We start from the raw sequence: 23,643 nt of genomic DNA on the forward strand, positions 1-23,643 counted from the left end.
TTTCTTCTTGGTTTTCAGTCTGTCTGGTGTACATCTCTTCTGTATATTATCTCCACCTGTTCTTGATCTCCCATTGGTTACTTAGTTCATTTCCATCATAATCTCTAACTGTTCCTTTTCAGAAATAAAAACTGGATTGCATCATATTCACTGCAGCAAACGTGGCTCTGGTGTGACCCTTTCAATTTGCCTCTTTGAGATGTTGACATTGTTCATCCAACTGTCTATCCTTGTCCTTCCTAAATTCATGTTAAAACTCTGCACTTTGCTTTTTAACCTTGTCCTTATTGCCCCTGGCTTTGGCCACTCTTCCCTGATTTGCTGTATTAATAGTATTGATGGACAGCCGCCTATTCGTCTTCTTAGGCTTTAGGTATTGTCAAGTCAAATCACCTTTATTTATATAGCGCTTTTTACAATACAGATTGTATCAAAGCAGCTTCACAGTGATAACATGAAAATAATACAACAAAGTTTGTTTCTAGAAGAAAATTGTGTCATCGTCCACCTTAAGTAAGGCAGATCAATAATATTGTTGAATATTAAATGTCCCCAACTAAGCAAGCCAAAAGCCAAGGCAACAATGGCAAGGAACCAAAACTCCATCAGCTGACAGAATGGAGAAAAAAACCTTGGGAGAACCCAGGCTCAGTCAGGGGCCAGTTGTCCTCTGCCCAACGAGCGAACAGTGTATGATCAGAGCCCGTCTACGGAGAGCCTGCCCACTCCCTATTAAGTCCTATTGTACCGAATTTTGGTTGTAGTTCCTCAAGAGTTCCACTGGGGGCGATCGCCATGAGTGCAAAATGAATGGGAGTCTATGGGGCTAGACGGCTAAATGTGTCTCTTTCACCCGATTGCCGTTGAGAAATCTCAGATTTGAGTGTAGGTTTTGGAAGTTCAACATGGGTTATAGGTCGAAAGTTGAATGAACGAGTACTTATGTCCTTTCGATTTCTTACAGGTTGAGTTGTTGTTGCCCATAACACGCTAGCATTCTGCTAATGAACGCTGATTGGTCAGTGAAGGACTGATTACGACCAGAGATACCGCTTGATGGCATCGTGGCATCCGAAGCGGGACCAGAAACAAACGAAACAAAAACTCGTCTAGCACGTGTATTTACCTGTGTCAGCTGTGTTGTCAATGCCTCGAGAGAAAACAAAGTGCAGAGCGCGAAAGCACCAGAGTGACTGAAGGATTGCCGTAAAGCAGTATCTCTGGTCGTACATGTGTATGACGTCATTGACACTTTAAAACATTTTTTTAAGCAAATAAGTGACTCTAAAAAATCTAACACCCAGCAATGTGTAATTTCTTTGCATCTCCTTTCGAATACAACATTCAAATTACTAGACAAAAAATTATATCCTGAGAAAAGTGGATTTTGGTTGGTATAGCGCCATAGACCTCCATTCATTCTGCACTCGTCCTGTGAGCGCCCTCATATGAAATCAGAGTGGAACTGCAACCAGTTCAGAAGCCGGAAGTGTACTGAGAGTGAAACTTCTCGCCTTATTAGACATTCTCTGGTATGATTATGATCCATTACAGGTCAGAAGTCAGATTGGATCAGAACATTCAGAATATTTATCCAGTTCCGTCTGGTTGGAAGTCGGAGTCATCTCGCCGGTATGGAGACGAGTTTGTTGAGGATCAGTGCCAATGGCTGTCGTGTCGATGAGGCCTTCACAGGGCTGATGAGGCTAGCACTTCAGGGATGCATCATGGATGGGTCCAGGTGCTGTTCCACCATCTGATCTGGATACGGCCGGGATCTGGCTGACTTCAGTAAACGGGAGGGACTGGTTGACACTTCAGAACTGTGTTGTCATAGTGTCCAGGCGCAGGTCCTTCATCAGATCTGGATACGGCCTGGATCCGGCGGACTGCGGTAAACCTCGGATAAACAGAGAGACTAATATTAGTGTAGACGCCATCCTTCTTATGATGTAACAAGTACATCAGGATTTATGGGGAGTGTTCCTGGTTCCAGCTGACCTAAACTATGCAGCCTAACATTGAATTATAGAAGTTTATAATTTGTTATGTGTATAATAGGCCAAAGAGATGTGTTTTTAGTCTAGATTTGAACTGACAGAGTGTGTCTGCTTCCCGGACAATGTTACGAAGATTGTTTCAAAGTTTTGGTGGTAAATAGGAAAAGGATCTACCGCCAGCAGTCGATTTTGATATTCTAGTTTCTGGCCGGAATTATCAACTGGCCGGAATTTTGAGATTGCAATAGACATGAAGGACTATAATGCGTTAAGAGCTCGCTCAAGTACTGGGGAGCTAAACCATTTAGTGCTTTGTAAGCGATCAGCAATATTTAAAAATGTATACGATGTTTAATAGGGAGCCAATGCGGTGTTGACAGAACCGGGCTAATATGGTCATGCTTCCTGGTTCTGGTAAGAACTCTAGCTGCTGCATTTTGGACCAGCTGTAGTTTGTTTATTAAGCGTGCAGGGCAACCACTCATAATAGCATTACAATAATCCAGCCTTGACATCATGAACGCATTAACTAATTGTTCTGCATTTTTCATTGAGAGCATGTGACATCATTTAGATATATTTTTAAGATGAAAAAATGGGGTTTTACAGATGCTAGACACGTGACTTTCAAATGAAAGATTGGTGTCAAAGAGCACACCCAGGTTCCTTACCGATGACGAAGACTTTGACAGAGTGTTGAACAATAAGTGTTAGACAATATTCTAGGTTATTACATGAGGACGTTTTTTGTCCAATAATTAGAATCTCTGTTTTTTTTCAGAATTAAGTAGTATCAAGTTGCTAGTCATCCAATTTTTTATATCAGCTATGCATTCCGTTAATTTTGTGAATTGGTAAGTTTCATCAGGGTGTGAAGAAATATAGAGCTGCGTATCATCAGCATAACAGTGAAAACTAATGCCATGCTTCCTAATGATATCTCCCAAGGGTAGCATGTACAGAGTGAACAGCAACGGTCCTAGTACTGAGCCTTGTGGTACACCATACTGAACTTGTGATCGATAAGACATCTCTTCATTTACTGCTACAAACTGATAACGGTCAGATAAGTATGATTTAAACCATGCTAATGCAATTCCACTAATGCCAACATAATTTTCAAGTCTATTTAAAAGAATGTTGTGGTCGATAGTGTCAAATGCAGCACTAAGATCGAGTAACACTAATAGAGAGATACAACCACGATCGGATGATAAGAGCAAATCATTTGTGACTCTAATGAGAGCTGTCTCAGTACTATGGTACGGTCTAAATCCTGATTGAAAATCCTCGCAGATATCATTTCTTTCTAAAAAGGAACATAGTTGTGAAGATACTGCCTTTTCTAGTATCTTTGACAGAAAAGGTCAATTCGAGATTGGCCTGTAATTAACTAATTCTGTAGGATCAAGTTGTGTTTTCTTAACAAGCAGTTTAATCATAGCCAGCTTAAAGGTTTTTGGTACGTATCCTAATGACAAAGATGAATTAATGATATTAAGAAGAGGATCTATGACCTCTGGAAGCATCTTTTTCTTTCTTCAGTAGCTTAGTCGGTATAGGGTCTAACATACATGTTGTCGATTTAGATGATTTAATGAGTTTAGAAAATTCTTCCTCTCCTATAGTAATGAATTCATCGAATTTTTCCTTAGGGTGACTACAATGCACTCGCTGATGCGATACTGTAGTAGACTGTTGGATAGTTATAATTTTGTCCCTGATATTTTTCAATCTTATAAGTGAAGAAGTTCATAAAGTCATTACTGCTGTGCTGTTGGAAACTTCTGGTCTTGAAGCTTTATTTTTCGTTACTTTAGCCACTGTTTCAAATAAATACCTAGGGTTTTGTTTATTTTATTCTAAAAGGGTTGAAAAATAAGCAGATCTAGCAGTTTTTACGGCCTCTCTGTATGCAATCGAGCTCTCTTTCCATAAAATGCGAAATACCTCTAGTTTTGTTTTCTTCCAGTTGCGCTCCATTTTTCTGGCTGTACTCTTAAGGGCCTGAGTGTGCTTGTTGTACCACGGCATTGGACTATTTTCTTTAATCTTCTTTAAGCGCTACGGAGCAACTGTGTCTTAAGTGCTGGAAAAGAGAGAGTTAAAAGTTTCTGTCGCAATATCGGGTTCTTCTAAGCTATCTGGGATGCTGAGATGATGAAACTGATCAGGAAGATTATTAATAAAGCAATCTTTAGTGGCAGAAGTGATAGGTCTAACAGATTTGTAAAACGGAATCGGCTTTGCAGCCTTGGCTAAATTAAGTTTACACGAGACTAGATAATGATCTGAGATGTCATCGCTCTGCTGCAGAATTTCAACGGCATCAACATTGACTCCGTGTGATAATATTAGATCTAGAGTATGATTACGACAATGAGTAGGTCTTGACACGTGTTGTCTAACTCCAATAGAGTTAAGAATGTCTTTAAATGCCAATCCCAATGCATCTTTTTCATTATCTACATGTATATTAAAGTCACCAACAATTAGGACTTTATCTGCAGCCAGTACTAACTCTGATAGAAAGTCAGTCCCTGGTGGCCTGTATACAGTAGCCAGCACGAATCTCAAACGTGATTTATCATTTAAACTATATATTGTTACATTAAGCACCAACACTTCAAAATAATTAAATGTGAAACTAGACTTCTTAGTAATTCTGAAAATATTACTATAAATTACAGCAACACCTCCCCCTTTGCCTTTCAGACGAGGCTCATGTTTATAACTGTAATCTTGGGGGGTGGACTCATTTAAAGTCATGTAATCGTTTGGTTTTAGCCAGGTTTCTGTCAAACACAGTCCATCTAGGTTATAGTCTGTAATCATATCATTAACAATAAGTGCTTTTGAAGTAAGGGATCGAATATTCAGCAACCCAAGCTTTATCATTTGCTCATTTGTATTATATCTGTTTTTTATTTGTTGAACATCAATTACATTTTTACCCTTATGCCCGTTTCACACATACTCCATTTGCTCTGCGTATGCGGTACAGGAGCAGCATGCGCTACCGTGCTTGGTAACACTTTATAATAACGTTCAGTTGTAAGTCATTTATAAGTGGTTAGTTAATGATGAACTAATCATTTACAAAACATTCAGAAATGATTAGCAAGGGATATACTAACATTTTATGTATGTTATGCGTTTCATAAATGTTTAATCAATTATGTTTTTTTTTTTTTTTTATGTATGTAGCAATTAGAGGGTGCAGAAAGTGTTGTAAATGCCTTGTATACACGTACAGATAATTTGTAACAGGTAAGTAACAGTGTTCAACACAATGATGTGTAAACGCATAAATCATTTACAACACTTTCTGCATCCCCTAATCTAATGTAAACTATTCATCACTTGTAAATGTGTTGCACATCATTCGTAGATTACCACTTCAATAATCAATAAGACATAAGATCTACGAATCTTATCTACGAATGATGTGTAACATTTACAAGTGATGAATAGTTTACACTTTAGATTAGGGGATGCAGAAAGTGTTGTAAATGATTTATTCATACGTTTACACATCTATAACAAGTGTAGAACACTGTAGTGTGTACTGCAGAGTAAGTGCTGACTGGTGAGGGTTTAGACAGCTGTCTTCTCTGAAACACATGGAGTCTTTAACCACTGTGCACCTGATGTGAGCAAAACATAAAAAAAAAAGTTGATTAGTTAATCATTTACTAATCACTTGTAAATGACTTGTGTGGCGAAGAGCAGTAGGATTGATAACAGAAAGAACTTGGAAAAAACAGGGAAACAAAGCAAGAAGGAGAGAGAAAGAGAAATAGAAAGAAAGAGCAAAGAAGAAAAAGAGTCGACTACGCCACCCTGGTCACTAAGCCAGGGAAGTATCCTAATTAGGACACACAGGTTCGGTTTTTCCCTTACACAGAGACTCTGAGACGTGGATATGAAAAAGTACAAAATTATTCTTTATTGGACAACGATAAAATACTGACGGGCAAGGCAATTAGTCAATCATATAGTCACCACACAGTAACAATAAAAGATTACCAGGACTTGTGATGGCCAGAAGCAGGACGAGCTAGTGCCAGACTTCACCAACGTCAGCGATGGTCAAGGAGCACCCACACGTACACTACACTGCACACACACTCACGTCAACCAAGGTCAATCACTATGGGTTGTAGACCACACACACTGTGCATCATCAGGACCCACCACCAAATAGAGCAACTAGCCCTCCTGCTCCGGACTCACAGTGCCTGAAACACAAGAAATGCAAATTACAAAAAAAGAAAATAATTGTTCTTACATATGGGTACCCAGTTTACAAGACACAATATACAAAACAAACAAAACCATTATAACAAAAAGAAAAGGACGATCCACTCAAACCTGCACTCATCGGTTTCAGTAATTGTGAATAGACCAGTGTCACCAACCGGTCCAAACTTTACAGGCCGGTTACCACTCACAGTACCAATTAGTAAAAAGAAAATATTATTCACAACACAAAATAAATACAAGGACAGCACCCAAAAAAATAATAAAGAAATCAAAATCAAACAAAATACAGGAAAATAATGAATTAATCACACAATAATAAAGCAAAATAACTCAAACAAATAAGCAAGCAAAAACAAACATCAACAATGCTGAAGCGGGCTCACATGTGAGCAACTGCACTCCAGCATGTTGATGAACCAAAACAATAGAAACAAAAATAATTTAGAATAATAGGAACAAAAACAATTTAGAATAATAGGAACAAAACAGCAGCGAAGTCCCAATCCGAGCAGCAGTCTTCAAGTGCCCTTTACAGGCAGATTAATTCACCTGCAAAAGCACGAATATAAGCTAAAAAAAATACATAGCATTAACTCAAATCTTTGTTATACACTAACCGCACATACCAAACATGCGGAGATCGTGTCATTCGTCCGGCAGCAACTGATGAACAAAGTTCACAAAGGCGAGCTGGAATACACGCATAAACCCCATCACTATACATTACTTAAATACAGCTACAAAAGCTAGAAAGAGACCTACCAGGAAGCAAGCAGCAATACACCAGCGACGCTTAGTGCAATATATAACATGCGTTGGTATCCGGCAAACGGCGCGTATTGCCAATGGCTGCAAACACTCAGCACAACGTGTGCTTATCCGCACACAACCCAGCACCTGACAAGAGTAACACTGTTAACCGTTTAAAGTCCGATAGATTTGAGCAACAATCACAAACGGCCGTCACACTCACCTCCAGTCAGAACACCAGACCGACAGCAGAATGACGCGCTAAAGAGGCGGTCGCACATTGACGCCATGTCCGGTGACAAAACAGTCACCTTAATATACTCGTGGGAATGAGACGCTGATTACCTGCGGTCCTCTAGGGCGGAGTCGACACACGAAGAGAAGACGCAACCCAAACAGCAGCACTTCACTACAATCTACCCCTCCCCTTTGCATCGTCGCCCCGACGATGAACTAACCAATAACCACAGTATTCAGATCCAAGGTCTGAACACCACGGTTACTGAACGGGACACTGAAGGCGCTACATCCAACAAGGGTCTAGGAAGGTGATGGAGATTTGAGTGTCGACCAGCAGTCACTCTTCCAGTCCTTCGCAGTGCAACCTCGCCCCTCCCAGGCCCATCTCCCGACCCAACGGATTCAGCCACCGAACCAACTTCGACACCACTGCTCTCCTCAGGGATAATCACCCTTTCCATGGGGACCGGGTCTGAAGACCCTGCTGCCAGTGGAGCAACCTGCTCAGGTGAAGCTAGCCTTACACAATCAGGACCCCCTGAGAAACTCTCAGGACACACCCTCACCAGATCCACTTCCTCTTCCTTCTCTTCCTGCAATGACATAGGAACCAAAGGATCACTCGAATTACTGGGGAAAACAGGACCAGAGGGCTCCCTCTGGATCCGACTCTTAAGCTGTGAGCGGTGGACAGTTTTTACTGTATTCCGATTTTCCACTGACGCTATAGTGTAAACCGCACCTCCCTCTCGAGGCGCTCTCACTACCTGGTAGACAACTGGTCTCCATAAATCATGAATCTTATGGCGACCCCTTACCCCATAGTCACGGAGATACACCAACTGGCCCTCGACAAGAGGTGCATTCTTTACATGCTGATCGTGCCTTTCCTTACGCTTCGCAGCTACTATCTGTAGACGTTCCCGCGCTCCTTCAAATGCCACCTGCAGCCTGGTTTGGTGTTCGATAACCCATTCATGCACCCTCCCTGCCACTGGTTCTTGCACCCTACCCAACAGAAAGTCAACAGGCAAACAGGGTTCTTGACCAAACATTAAAAAATGTGGAGACTCCCCGGTGACTTGATGAGGGGTGGTGTTATAAGAAAAGAGGAGCTGGGGAAGACAGGACACCCAGTCCCTCTTTCTGGAAACGGGCAGTGTGCGCAACAGATTGTGCAAAGTTCGATTAAAGCGCTCACACTGGCCGTTACCTGCTGGGTGATAGGGTGTGGTGCGAGACTTACCCACATCATACAGGCTGCAAAGCTGGCGGAGCAAGAGAGATTCAAAATTTCGCCCCTGGTCGGAGTGGAGACGACTGGGAACCCCAAACTTATAGAACCACTCAGTTACTAAGGTCTGGGCTACCGTTTCCGCTCTCTGGTCCCCAGTCGGCACAGCAAGAGTATATTTGCTAAACACATCGGTCATTACCAACACATTTTCCATTCCTGACCTAGAAGGTTCCAGCACCGTAAAGTCTATGGCCAAGATTTCGTTAGGCCTAGAGGCCAACAAATGACCCATGAAGCTTTGAGCCAAAGGATGTGAATCCTTAGCTACCTGACATCGCTCACACTCTTGGCACCACCGCTCTACGTCTGACGACAAGCCCGGCCAGTAACATCGCTGTCTGACTAATTCAGTGATGCGCTCGATGCCCTGATGACCGTGTTGTTGATGTAACTGCATGAGGACATCAGACCGCAACACAGCAGGCAACAGTAACTGACAAACCTCCTCTCCCCCACTTGGAGTTCTAACCCTACGATAGAGTACCCCCTTCTCCTCTAACAGGCGATCCCACTGACGGAGCAATGCCACGGCTGGAGTAGACATGCGTCGCCGTTCCTCAGGCCCAGGACGGGCCTTATGCCTCCAAAAAGTCAAAACCTCAGAAATCACAGAGTCTTCTTCTTGCAACCGACCCAAATCACCCGTTGAATAACCAGGCATTGTGGTGACCACACGCTGTACTGCCTCAACAACTGGCTCTACCTCCACAGCTTGCCGTAATGACACCGGGACCACAGTACCTGGGAAAAATTCACCTACTGCCCCCAACTCTGGTGGATTCTGCCGGGAAAGAGCGTCAGCATTCTTATTACTCCTTCCGGATCTATACCGGATCTCGAAGTCAAAAGCCGCCAACTGGGAAGCCCAGCGCTGTTCCGCCGCCCCGAGTTTTGCCGAGGTCAGATGACTGAGAGGATTATTATCCGTGAAGACCACGCACTTGTTACCTAGTAGATACTCTCGGAATTTCTCAGTCATGGCCCACTTGAGCGCAAGAAACTCCAACTTCATAGAGCTATAATTATCCATATTGCGCTCAGTGGGCCTGAGACTGCGACTCGCATATGCAATGGGACGTACCCTACCCTCATACTCCTGTGAGAGGACTGCTCCCAACTCTCCATGACTAGCATCCACCTCCAGGATGAAAGGCAAGGAAAAATCCACATATGCAAGCACCGGGGCCATGGTTAGCCTCCCTTTTAATTTCTCAAAACCCGACTGACACTGCTCATCCCACGCACCATCAAAACTTAACCCAGTTCGTCTTTTAGACTTTGGTTTCTCACGAGAAAACTCAGCCACCAGCCTATGCAGGGGGGCTGCCAATTTAGCGAACCCCTCCACGAAACGCCGGTAGTAACTGGCAAACCCAAGAAATGAGCGCAATTCAGTAACATTAGATGGACGATGCCACTGAGCCACAGCTTCGATCTTACCAGGGTCGGTTGCAACACCCTGGGCTGATATAATGTGGCCCAAATACCTCACCTCTGTTTGAAAAAACGCACACTTCTCCATCTTAACCTTCAGATTCTCCTGCTCCAATTGGCTCAAAACCACCTCCAGCCTCTCCAAGTGCTGCTCTACAGAGGAGGAATACACAATAATGTCATCCAAGTACAAAAGTAATGATTGACACTGCTGGTCACCAAATAACCGCTGCATAAGTCGCTGGAACGTGCTGGGGGCGTTGTAGAGCCCAAACGGCATCCGATTCCACTCGAATAACCCGAATGGAGTGCAAAAAGCGGTCTTTGGCTTATCCCCTTCTGACATGGGAACCTGATTGTACCCGCTGGTTAAATCCAGAGTGGAAAACCAGCGGGCACCAGTCAGGGCGTCCAGCGACTCTTCAATTCGAGGCAGCGGAAATGCGTCCTTCCTCGTTTTAGAATTTAATTGACGGTAGTCCACACACATGCGTAGACTACCGTCCTTCTTTTTTACTAGCACGATTGGAGAGGCATAGGGGCTACAGCTCTCCCGCACTATCTGAGCATCCAACAGCTGATTAATGTGTGCTCTTACCACTTCATACTCAGATGGGGGAATTCGACGATACCGTTGTCGAACCGGGGTGTCATCTATGAGTGGAATGTCATGTGCAATGATATTAGTGCACCCCAAATCCCCTTCAAAAGCAGAAAATACCGACTGATACTTCCCCAGGAGAGCCCTAACCTTACGTTGCTCCTCTCCAGACAAGAGAGACAAATCCAACGCATCAATTTGGCCTGGAACAGTTGGAATACTCGCAGGAGCAATAGACCACACCCTACAGGAAATAGATTTCACTTCAGTGACACCTGGGGGCAAACTGACCACATTCACAATTGTTAAATTGCTTTAACAAATGTGTTGTAATGGAATTTACAAAACGTACATAAAATGTTAGCATATCAATTGCTAATCATTTATGAATGTTTTTTAAATGATTAGTTCATCATTAACTAACCACTTATAAATGACTTACAACTGAACGTTATTATAAACTGTTACCACTATTGGTATTTCAAAACCAGAAGTTATCAGCAACTTTTATTTAAAAAAAGTTTTGTCAGCATTGCAATTATCTTTGTACACATATACACTTTTTAATAGACGTATTCACGTTTAAACACAATTTAAACAACGTATTATTCAATGCATTACTTCTATATAGATTATATAGATATATTATATAGATTATATAGGTCCGATCTCCATCGTATTAAGTGTGTGTGTACCTTCTGCCGGTCTTCTTCTACCTGTATTTATTATATTGCTAGTATAATAAATACAGGTCGGTATTTATTCGAACATTAGCACATTAATCGAGCTGTCTGCTCGATTGCTCCTGTCTGCCCTGCTACTGCTGCTGCTGCGTTGCATTGGTTTAATCATTATTTACTATCATTCCTTGTTATTTATACTGCTAAATATAACTTAATCAACATCACACATTAACCTGACATCGCTAGCTTCAATCTAAATCGTTATTGCTAGCACAACACGCTTGTAATTCGCTAGCCTGTTAGCGTGCCATCCGTGCGCTCTTTATTTATTTATTTATTCTCTAGCGCGCTCGCGCCTTCCGTTCTCTTTTTATTTATTTATTTATTTTTTTCTCTTGCGCCTTTTACGAGTTCATCAAAAAACTGTGGTGAGTATCAGTCAACAAACATGGTGAGTCATGTCATCTTCTCCTCTTATTGTCACAGCCTTCTCTGCCAGCACAGGTTTTACATGTGATAAATGCAGGGAGATAGTCAGGCTGGCAGAGAAGATTTCAGAACTAGAGACACGCATCAAAACTTTAATCGAGGTTAATTGTAAGAGTGCAAGGGCTTTAGATACTGCTTTGGATGCGACTAGCTTAGTGAACTCTGTACACTGTTCGGTTCCGGCTGAAGTAGAGCCCGTGCAGCATGGCAATTGGGTGACGGTGAGACGCTATAGTCGCGGGACAAAAAACCCGCTCTTCCGTTCCGATTACAACATCAAACAGATTCTCCCCACTCAGTGAAACACCCACTGAGAATCCTGTTGATTGTGCCCTAGTTATTGGCGATTCTATTACACGGAACGTGAAAATAGAGACACCAGCCACCATAGTTACATGTTTGCCAGGAGCAAGAGCGCCTGACATCAGAGCAAATTTAAAAGTGCTGGCTAATGCTAATTGTAAATTCTCTAAAATTATTATTCACGTCGGCACTAATGATGTTAGACTCCGCCAGTCGGAGATCACAAAAATTAACATTAAAGAGGTGTGTGAACTTGCAAGTATGATGTCAGGCACTGTAATTTGCTCTGGCTCCCTTCCTGTTCGCCGGAGTGATGAGATAGTTAGTAGATTGTCCTCACTCAATGGCTGGCTGTCGAGGTGGTGTCTGCAAAATAATATAGAATTCATAGACAATTGGAAAAGTTTTTGTGGCAGACCTGACCTGTTGAAAAGAGATGGTATTCATCCCTCCTGGGATGGTGCTGCTCTTCTCTCTAGTAATATGGCACATAGTCTTAGAGCTCAAACATGACAATCTGGGGCTCAGGTCAGGAAGCAGACAGACTGGCTTAACCGACCGTCTGCTAGCGGTCTCACGTCACCAAGGTCAGATAAATCCCATCACATAGAGCCTCTTTCACCTAGCTATCATCATATAGAGATTGTGTCTGTTCCCCGAATTAGGACATACAAAAAACTCCTAAACCCATTCAAGGGTATAAATTTAATTGATGTTCAACAAATAAAAAACAGATATAATACGGATGAACAAATGATAAAGCTTGGGTTGCTGAATATTCAATCCCTTACTTCAAAAGCAATCATTGTTAATGATATGATTACAGACTATAATCTAGATGTGCTGTGTTTGACAGAAACCTGGCTAAAACCAGACAATTATATTACTTTAAATGAGTCCACCCCGCAAGATTACTGTTATAAACATGAACCTCGTCTGAAAGGCAAAGGGGAAGGTGTTGCTATCATTTATAGTAATATCTTCAGAATTACTGAGAAGTCTTGTTTTAAATATAATTCTTTTGAAGTGTTGTTGCTAAATGTAACACTATCTAGTGTAAATGATAAATCATGTTTAACATTTGTGCTGGCTACTGTATACAGGCCACCAGGGCACCATAAAGACTTTATCAAAGAATTTGCTGATTTTCTATCAGAGTTAGTATTGGCTATAGATAAAGTACTAATTGTTGGTGATTTTAATATACATGTAGATAATGAAAAAGATGCATTGGGATTGGCATTTAAAGCCATTCTATATGGAGTTAGACAACACGTGTCAGGACCAACTCATTGTCGTAATCATACTCTAGATCTAATATTATCACACGGAATAAATGTTGATGCCGTTGAAATTCTGCAGCAGAGCGATGACATCTCAGATCATTATCTAGTCTTGTGTAAACTTCATTTAGCCAAGGCTGCAAAGTCGACTCCGTGTTACAAATATGTGAGACCTATCACTTCTGCCACTAAAGATTGCTTTATTAATGATCTTCCTGATCAGTTTCATCATCTCAGCATCCCAGATAGCTTAGAAGGACTAGATATTGCAACAGAAACTTTTAACTCTCTCTTTTCCAGCACTTTAGACACAGTTGCTCCTTTGTGCTTAATATAGAGAGCACATTAAACTGCCCTCCAAGTGACAATAATACACTCACAATAAATTTCAAATATTTTGCATACAGACAGGATTTATATTCATTATGCAAAAAGGCACGGCCATAAAGCATTACTTAAGTATTTAAAGCTGAGGCCATAGGTGAGGAATCAGGTAAAGTTAGTCTCCTTCCTGATACTTGACTATTTTCATTGTGCATTAACCTCACCTGCACAAATAGTTGATTTTATGGTAGTGTAAGATATAAACACAGTAAATCACATAAACGTTTTGGGATATTATGTTAACATTTATGCAAAACACCTCCTGACTCATGAAATATCCGAAATGGTCTGAACTAATAAACAAAAGTAAGTAAGCAAAACGAGTAGCGCAGTTTCGTTCCGCTTTCAATTTTTTTTTTTTTACCATTCGCTGCTGGGCAAATGTTGCGGTTGCGCCAGCGCGACCTATAACAAAATTTGGTCTCACCGGAAGAAAAAAATTTGCCTGGTTCTACCAGACTCTCGTACATTTAATTTGTATTTGTATACTCTTTGTAACCTAAAGAGTCTGTCCCCTCTCCATTGACAAGCGTTAACTTCATTGAAGGCGGATACTCTGTTGAAGCAGAGAATGTCTAATGTTACATTTATAATACAAAATGTACATACCCAACAGCAGATTTTTAGTAATTCGGCAACACAATGCACCCTCAAATCCTGCTCGCCTCGTGGTTGCTATGCGTGGTTGCAGAGCCCGTCTGGTGGTTGTTGAAAAACGGGAAAATGACTGCTTTATCGCGAGATAATATATCATATCGTTGGATTTTGCAATATCGCGAGATTTGCTACAACATCTCGGTGGCACAGTTTTGACCTGTAAAGCACGTCAGTGTACGTCTTTTAGTGTACGAACCTCTTAAAACTACTTGGGGCACTTAAATTAATTATTGCAGTATCAACCAGTGTAAGCATAATTGCATATTTCATAAGGATTTCATAGAGGGTCATGATGGACTATAAATGCACGTGTAAAGGACGTCACCTACTGGACGTCCACTTAAAACGACTAAAATGCAGTGGCTTTGCAATCACTTAACCATACTGGGCACTTTGTGATTATAATTTATTTAAACAAGATAAAGTAAATATACTTTGTATACAAATCGTGTATTTCATATAAAGATAATTCCTGTTTTTTTCTGTCTTGCTAGACGTGTAAAGGACGTCAGTAGACGTCTATTCACAGCCTGACTACCTCTTAAAATCTAATTGGGCAATTAAATTAATTATTGCAGTATTAACCATGCAAGGATTAAGCACAGCTTTTGCATATTTCACAAGGATTTCATAGAAGGTCATGAATGCACGTGTAAAAGACGTCGCCAGGTGACGTCCTCTCACCCGATACACTATTTATTGAACTACACGTAGCTAAAAGTCAAAATAACAATTATACATGCAACCCCAGAGAACTGTAGACATGTACAAATGTATCTGAATGCATTTTTAGGAAATGTTCGGTGTTACATATTTTTACCGATTTATGCCGTCCTACCGCGACTATTTTTGGCCAGGGACACGACGTTGCCTTCGGACCAATGTTTGCACAGCAGTGCAGTCCGTAACTGTCAAATCCCGCGCTCGTGATGAATTCAAATTCAAAAAGCGTTACGACATGTTTTACGGCAGTGATATCAAACGCTCATTGGCTCTCGCCTGTTCGTCCATGTTCGTCACAGATTGCGACATGCCGTATTTTCAGTCGGTAAACTACATTTGAAATGGAGAAGCGCGCGCGCCTTCACACAGAGCGAAGCCGGATTAACATTTTCATGGATTGATAACTTAAATTCTGCTCTGTACCTCATTCAAAACTATTATACTGAAAGAGAGGACTGTGACTGCAACACATCGTCATGCGAACGACTTTTGGTACCGGTTTTGACATTTTCGCAATAAATAAATTATTGTGATTACAGGTATGTTGGTTTTCTTCTTAATTGTTGCCTATGTAGTTTTCTATCTTTGAAAATTACGTATTAATACTACGTTTTAGTTAAGTTGCAGAACACACATGGTAAAAGTTTGTGATTTCAAAAATGTAAAGCAGTAGCAAAGGATGTGGTAAGAGTCTGGTAATACAATAGAAATAAACAAGGCTTCCTTTTACAGTACAGTTGCACTTTACTTACCGAGTAAATTGTCATGTTTTCCTTGGTAACGTTGCAGGACATACGAGGTAAAAAAAGAAATGTGACTATGGAAAAGGGAATGATCAGATTATGGTACAATTCCGGTAATACCATGGAAATAAACAAGGCTTCATTTTACAGTACAGTTACACTTTACTTACTGAGTAAATTGTCATGTTTTCCTTGGTAACGTTGCAGGACATACGAGAAAAAAAAAAAAAAAAAAGTGACTATGGAAAAGGGAATGATCAGGTTATATGGTACAATTCCGGTAATACCATGGAAATAAACAAGGCTTAATTTTACAGTACAGTTGCTCTTTACTTAGGGGAGAGTGGGGTGAGTTGTGCCAGTTTTTACTCAAAGTGACTTTAAAGTGAGGCCATGGCAGTAATGCCTTCAACTTAAGGATGTACATATATTTCAGGATGTGGTGCATCGTTTAATGACCGTTGAAAAGACGTCCGACAGAGACGTCCCGTCATGGTTGAAAAATAGTCCCAAAATGGAAGTTGAACCGACGTCTTTGACGTTGTCTGGCCGTGAATTCCACGTCTTTTCTGTGCGTCCCTGGACGTCTAAATGCGTCGTCATAATGTCATATGTGTTTAAATGTGTTGCTGCATAATTTAAGTGTATATATAAGCCTGCATATAAAATAATCACACACCTATTGTGTAACATCGTGAAAGGCAATCAAGTCTTGAGGTTTACACATCTTGACAAAGGTTCTAAAAAGGTCCAAAATTGGTCCAGTCAGACCTGAACATCAATAAAACGTTTTAATCACGTGTACATCAAAAACAATAACACATTATTTGTGGACATAAGCAAAAAAGAAGCATGTTCTGATTAAGCACAACATTTTATTGATCTTGAACAGCCAAAATTTCTCTTTATTTTTTTCAATGTTTAACATTTCGTGAGCTTAGAATTATAAGGTTCTATCTCCACTTTTGGTCGAAATTGAGTTTTTGACAATCTGATCCATTAGGTGTTTATTAATGCCTGTGTGGTGTTATTTTTGTAAAAAAATATTTTGTTAGTAGTTATTAATAAAATAAAAAGGTTCCATCTCACAAAACAAACCGAGTTTAAAAACTTTGATGCTCAATAAACTACAATAAACGGAGATAGAACCTTATAACTCTAAGCTCTCGATTTGTTAACCAAACTAAAATACCAATTGCAAAATACTGAATTATTATATAAAGGGATAGTTCAAAATTCTGTCATTTACTCACCAAATTCCAAACCTGTATGAGTTTCTTTCTTCTGCTGAACACAAAAGAAGATATTTTGAAGAATGTTTGTAACCAAGCAAATAGAGCATCCATTGACTACCATTATTGGAGAAAAAATGATTATGGTAGGAAGCGACATCTGCTTGGTTACAAACATTCTTCCAAACATCTTTGTGTTTAGCATAACATAGAAAGGTATACAAGTTTGAAACATGAGGTTGAGTAAATTATGACAATTTTCATTTTTGGGTGAACTATCCCTTAAACACATTGTTTGGCTCATTTTTTGTATCCACCACCCCCAGCTCTTCCTGGAGTGTGTTTCAGGTGTTCTGCCATTGCTGCATCAATTTCAGAGTCTGTAGCATTTGGGCTCCACCTCTTCACAGCATCTAAGGGAAGAGAATATATTTATTTTTAAAATAAATAAAATTAAAAATTTGAGGTAAATGACATGCACTTATTTTCAAAATATTTTTATGGTCTACAGCTAAATTAAAAAAACCATGGAACAAGATGAATGAATCATGAATGAAACATTAGAAAAAGGTAATCAACATGCATTAAATTTGATTTTATTTCATAAAAGATGTTGTGCTTTAAATTGGTGTTAGATCAGTTGGGGGGAACAGCATTTGTCCCCTGCCTCTTCAATTCCACTGTGGTGTCCTTGAGAAAGAGCCTTAACTAGGTGTGTAACAGTGAGAAAGTGAACAGGACATTTCTGATAAAGACAGGTGGGCTGTGATGTCCCCTGAATAGACATGTTTAGCAATTCTAAAATTACTAAATATTTTTAAAGCAGTTACTGAAAACATACATGTTCAAATCCAGCTAAACATGTCATTCTATTTCAGATAATTTACTTTCTGAAAGAAACTCTCAAAAGGCTACATTAATAAGTTACAGTAATAACTTTGACTGTATCATTAAATATATTTTATACTATGGTATACCGTTGTATAAGTTCAAAGTAACTTTTAGCCTACTAGCTAATTTTAGCCAAACTCAGTTAGCCAATTTCAATTGACAATGTGGGCATCATTTCTTTCGGTTCATTCATGTCAAACAAGTAAAACTCTAGCACGTTAATCTAATAATACAAAATGTACGTACCCAACAGTAGATTTCTAATAATATGGATGGATACAAGTACAACACGCGCCTCAATTCCTCCTCTCCTCGTAGTTGTTCAAACTTCAATGTTCCCGAGTCTATGGGGAGAACGCGTTAACATCTCGCGAGATAATCTAACCTATCGTGGGATTTTGTAATGTCGCGAGATCTTTTGTTACATCTTGGCAGCACAGTTTTGGCAATTACATCCATGATTACATCCAACTCAGACATATATGGTGACCGGATATATTTCTGTTTTACATGTATATGCATACATTCCATAAAAAAAATAACAACGAATACATCAGGCTCAACAGGTTGAAATAAAGACTAAAATGCAGTGGCTTTGCAATCTGTGACACATTCTACGCCTGCTGTTTCCATCCTATCACCACTAGAGGTCACCTGTTCACGATTAAGACTTTTTCACTGCACACACAGTTACAGGTTACTTTGGACTACATTTCCCATACTTCATTGCTTTGATTATTTCCACACCTGTAGTCAATATCAGGGACTATAAATTACTGATACATGAGTTCACTGGTTGTGGAGTATTGGTTAACTATTGTGAACTTTACTGAGTGTTCATTTCTGTGTCTGCCTGCCCGTTTTGTGACCTTTCTGTTTTGGATATCTCCCTGTCTGCTGCCTGCCTCTGATACCTCTGCTTTGTCCTTCGACTCTGAGTGTTTGCTGCCTGTCCTGATCATCTGCCTGGTTTTGTACTACTCTCTGCCTGTTTTGAACGCATCTCGCTGATTAAAAGCTTTGCACATGGATCCGCACGCCTCTTGCATCTGTCCCACCGTAACAGCAATCACTTAACCACACTGGGCACTCTGTGATTATAATTTTTTTAAACAAGATAAAGTAAATATATTTACTTTGTGACGTCTTCACAACCTCTTAAAAACTACTTGGGCCATTAAATTAATTATTGCAGTATTAACCATGCAAGGATTAAGCACAGCTTTTGCATATTTCACAAGGATTTCATAGAGGGTCATGATGGACTATAGATGCACGTGTAAAAGACGTCCTCTCAGGTGACATCCTCTCACCCGATACACTACATATTGAACTACAAGTAGCTAAAAGTCAAAATAACAATTATACATGCAACCCCAGAGAACTGTAGACATGTACAAATGTATCTGAATGCATTTTTAGGAAATGTTCTGTGTTACATATTTTTACCTATTTATTCCGTCCTACCGCGACTATTTTTGGCCAGGGACACGACGTTGCCGTCGGACCAATGTTTGCTGGGATGGCACAACTTGCCCCTGGTGCGGGGGAAGTTGTGCCTTTGGGGGAATACATTGGGGGTAAATTGTGCCAGTGATTTCTGAAGTAAAACAGAACATTTTAATGTTATGAACCGTAATGCTATATGAAAGCAAGATAAATTCAATACAAAATTACTAATTTAAGGTTTATTTAGATATTGTCACCCTGGAATACCATAGCATGCTTTTTTCCTACTATGGTCAATTGCATAGGGATTTTGTATTGAACATAACTCTGGATTACAGTGTCATAGAGACAAGGGGGCGTGCTCATTTTACTCAGACGACCAATCAGTCTCTCAGGATCATTGTGAAGCTATCAAGCTACGCCCTAGCAACCATTTAGAGCACCATAGCAACACAATATATGATATTTGTGAATCATTTCAGGCAAAAAGGCTTTGGTAATAGATGCCTGTTGACATAGCGCTGTCAATTATGTAACATATAAGAATAAAGTAACTAGGCTAATTTCTAAACATCCTATTGTGACATAGGCCACTTAAAAACGGGCCACTTTAATAACATAGTGCAAACTCAAAACTGAAATCAGTGTTAGCTAAATTAAACAAATAGCAGGCAGGCCTAAGTCAAACAATGATGAGGCATGCCCATCTCCTCACTTCTCAAGATTATCCCCTGTGAGTATGTAGGTCTAGGTGGTCTGGATCTGGCACAACTTAACCCAGGCCCTTTGGCACAAATCACCCCAGACCCACAAGTTTGAAAAACTAGAATGATCCAGTAGTTAAGAGCTAACATCATGCTAACTGTATAGACTCATTGTGTAGACTACTAAAGCACTAAAACATGTGTGAAATGTTTTCAAACTTGTCTATAATTGTTCAGACACTACAATCAAAAAACCTTAATCATAGAAATTTTACTTTGAAAGGAAAAAAACAGTTTTTTGCACTAAAATGTGCTTAACTCTCATGCCATGTGTCTCTCTTCTTTGGAGGACGAGTAAAAGTGATTGCTTTTCAAAATTATGTGGTCACATGACCAATTTCTTCTATGGTTTTCCAGAAACAAGGGTGGCACTACTTCCCCCCCTGGCACAAATCACCCCACTCTCCCCTACTGAGTAAATTGTAAAAACATTTGCAAGAACATACCCAGTATTTAAGATGTGCCATGACATTAGGGAAAACTGTTCCTGCGGGGTAGTTACCAGGTAAGTGTAAGGTAAATTATTTGATAAACCGTCTATAAATGGGTGTAGCAATGAACAACAACTATGTAAGACAAGGTAATTTATTGGAAACTACCGTCTTAATTTCAAGATAGTAATAAATAAACATGGACTGTTACCAACATAACCCTAGGATAACTACAAACCTAACTTGAATTGATGGGTAATACTGGAGGTGTTTCTAAAAATTGGCTGCCTACATTCTGAGGAAGTACACAATTAAATCTGAGTTATTACCAGCCTAAACAGGTAACAAGTACACAGTACTTTGTTGAGTTGATATTTAACAGTGGTGTTTTTTTCCCCTGGTAGCTTCTCTGTAATTGCATACTAATCACCTTAAGTAATTACACACTAAAATACTATAATTTACCATATGCTTACCAGGTAAATACTTAGTAATTAGTTTGTAGTTTCTCTGCATTTACATACTTGTTACCTGTGGTAATTACCAATAACCAACTATAACTTACCATATATTTACCCGGTAAATACCTAGTAATTAGTTTGTAGTTTCTCTGCATTTACATACTTATTACCTGTGGTAATTACCAATAACCAACTATAACTTACCATATATTTACAAGGTAAATATCTAGTAATTAGGGGACTGTAAAAGGAAGGGTTACCGATTGCTTAATCATGCATTCTAATCGCTCTCAACCTTTCATTCTAGATTTTCATGTTGGGAGGGATTTGTGGACCTCAGCCGTGGCAGGACTAAGCGCTCCCACGTCTTGCTGGTAAGAAAAGTGGTTTGTGTGTAATATCAAATTTATTTAAAAATCAAATGCAGTTGTATATAAGGTTTTTTTTATAGCAATTAAGGCAGTTTTTAATATTACAATTACATTTCTTCTCCAATTCGGTGTTGAAATATAAACAATTAAATAAACCTTATTTTCATGACAGATTTATTCATACATATTACACACACAAACACACAATCACCAGCCACTTTATTAGGTACACCTGTTCAACTGCTTGTTAACGCAAATATCTAATCAGCCAATCACATGGCAGCAACTCAGTGTGGTTAGGCATGCAGACATGGTCAAGACAATCTGCTGAAGTTCAAACTGAGCGTCAGAATGGGGAAGATATGTGATTTAAGTGACTTTGAACATGGCATGGCAGTTCTGTGGCTGAAAATGCCTTGTTGATGCCAGAGGTCAGAGGAGAATGGTCAGACTGGTTTGAGCTGATAGAAAGGCAACAGTAACTCAAATAACTACTCATTACCACCGAGGTATTCAGAAGAGCATCTCTGAACGCACAACACATCAAACCTTAAAGCAGATGGGCTACAGCAGTAGAAGACTGTAAGGATTCTGAGGCTGCAAATTGCACGGGTTCACCAAAATGAGACAATAGAAGATTGGTAAAATGGTTCAGGCTGGTGGTGGGGGTGTAATGGTGTGGGGATGGTATAATGGTGTAATTTTCTTGGCACACTTTGGGCCCCTTAGTACCAATTGAGCATTGTTTAAATGCCACAGCCTACCTGAGTATTGTTGCTGAACATGTTTTTGCAAATTACCTCAAAATGGAAATGAATAATTAATTATAAATATTTGGATCAGTTAATCAAATTAACTTGATATAGCTGAATTTATATCACACTATTTTTTTCTGCTTGTCCAGCAAACACTCAGTATTATTTGTCTATCAACTCTCAGAAAGGATATTTTTCATGATCACAGAAAAATATCTCTTTCTTAGCATGTAGCTGTGATTGATTCGTAAAAGGGAAATTGATTCACAAGCAGGGACCAGAATCAAAATGTAAACTAAGTGGTATTTAACTAAATAACCAACACATAACTAATCTAAACAAACACACAATCACGCATACATGGGTAAAATGGAAAGTGAAAGTAAATGGTACCGGAAACAGAAACAGGGAATGAAGCTATGAAAAATGAGTAATTTAAGCATCAGAAAGAACCATCAGTATTTTTAGTTTAAAGCACCTTGTTAGCAAGGGGTCTTCTGCTTATACTTAACCTCTGTTTAGTTAAATTTACGATACTTACATTGCCTTAGCCGTGGAATGAGCGTCCGGATGTGCAGTCACAGGAGAATGTCTTGATGGTTCTGTCCAGTGGTGCTGAAGTTGCAATCGATTTATTCCGTGTTGAATGAAGGAATGATGATGAAATTGCAGTGTTAGTTTGACTCTGTTATGGTCGAGGAAGTTACACATGGCTGATGTGAGAGAGAGAGAGAGAGAGAGAGAGAGAGAGAGAGAGAGAGAGAGAGAGAGAGAGAGAGAGAGAGAGAGAGACTGTGTGGGTGCTCTTTAACCTCTGAGGGAGGTCACTTCTCCAGGGGGTTAGTGAGCCACTAGGAACTTAAAACTTTGGACGGGAAGTTTACAACTCCGTGTCTTCGAGCATGTTTTTTTGCATATGTAACTGGATTAGCCCTTTGTGTCCCTTCATACTCTGAATTAATCTAACAAGAATAGCATAAGCATAATACCAATAAGGTTACATTATCTAGTGGTTCTATCATAAAGCATGCATAAAACAGTATACAGTACAAAAGACACTTTACACGGCAGTAGTAATCATACACACAATGTCTTGGGGATATGCATGTTAAAATAATTAATAAAAAATAAAAAAATTAAGTCAGTTTTATGGCCTTTATGTTTCTTTCTTATGGGGAAATAGTGAGAGTTACTCTCCCCACATTCCTTTGCTTTTGCATGTGGCTACCTTCCCTCACCTGGAATGTCTCTTTGGTCCACTAGTTGCTGGACTAGTGTCAGGAAAGGGGGAATAAAAGATGATAATGATCAGTAGGAGAGCAGACTGTGCCTGTGTCTGTGTGCAAGGAATCACTCTGAGAGCAGGTGAACAATCACTCAAAGCTTCCTCCTTCATTGGACCAGGGACAAACAAGGCTAAGATACAGTGTTGTTTG

At 39.9% G+C, this 23,643-nt stretch overlaps 1 protein-coding gene and 1 long non-coding RNA gene across 18 annotated transcripts in view; one reads left to right on the plus strand and one right to left on the minus strand.

The window, feature by feature from the left end:
• thrb (thyroid hormone receptor beta) overlaps positions 1 to 23,643 on the plus strand; it is a 443,394-nt gene that overhangs the window by 229,539 nt on the left and 190,212 nt on the right. For 15 of the 17 annotated variants that reach the window (XM_084422934.1, XM_084422922.1, XM_084422925.1 and 12 more), the window contains one exon: positions 21,389 to 21,455. Coding sequence is in view for 4 of the 17 variants with exons in the window: in XM_084422927.1 (XP_084279053.1) it covers positions 21,389 to 21,455 (67 nt within the window). In the remaining 13 variants the exon portion in view is untranslated. Of the gene's footprint in view, positions 1 to 17,629; positions 17,656 to 20,468; positions 20,695 to 21,388; positions 21,456 to 23,643 lie in introns of those variants that run through there. The other 2 variants (XM_084422928.1, XM_084422932.1) reach the window with 2 other exon arrangements.
• LOC311299395 overlaps positions 1 to 23,643 on the minus strand; it is a 538,425-nt gene that overhangs the window by 86,110 nt on the left and 428,672 nt on the right. The gene's annotated exons all lie outside the window — the stretch shown is intronic.

The sequence above is a fragment of the Rutilus rutilus genome, assembly GCF_951802725.1.
Source record: "Rutilus rutilus genome assembly, chromosome: 11".
Classification (NCBI taxonomy): Eukaryota; Metazoa; Chordata; class Actinopteri; order Cypriniformes; family Leuciscidae; genus Rutilus; species Rutilus rutilus.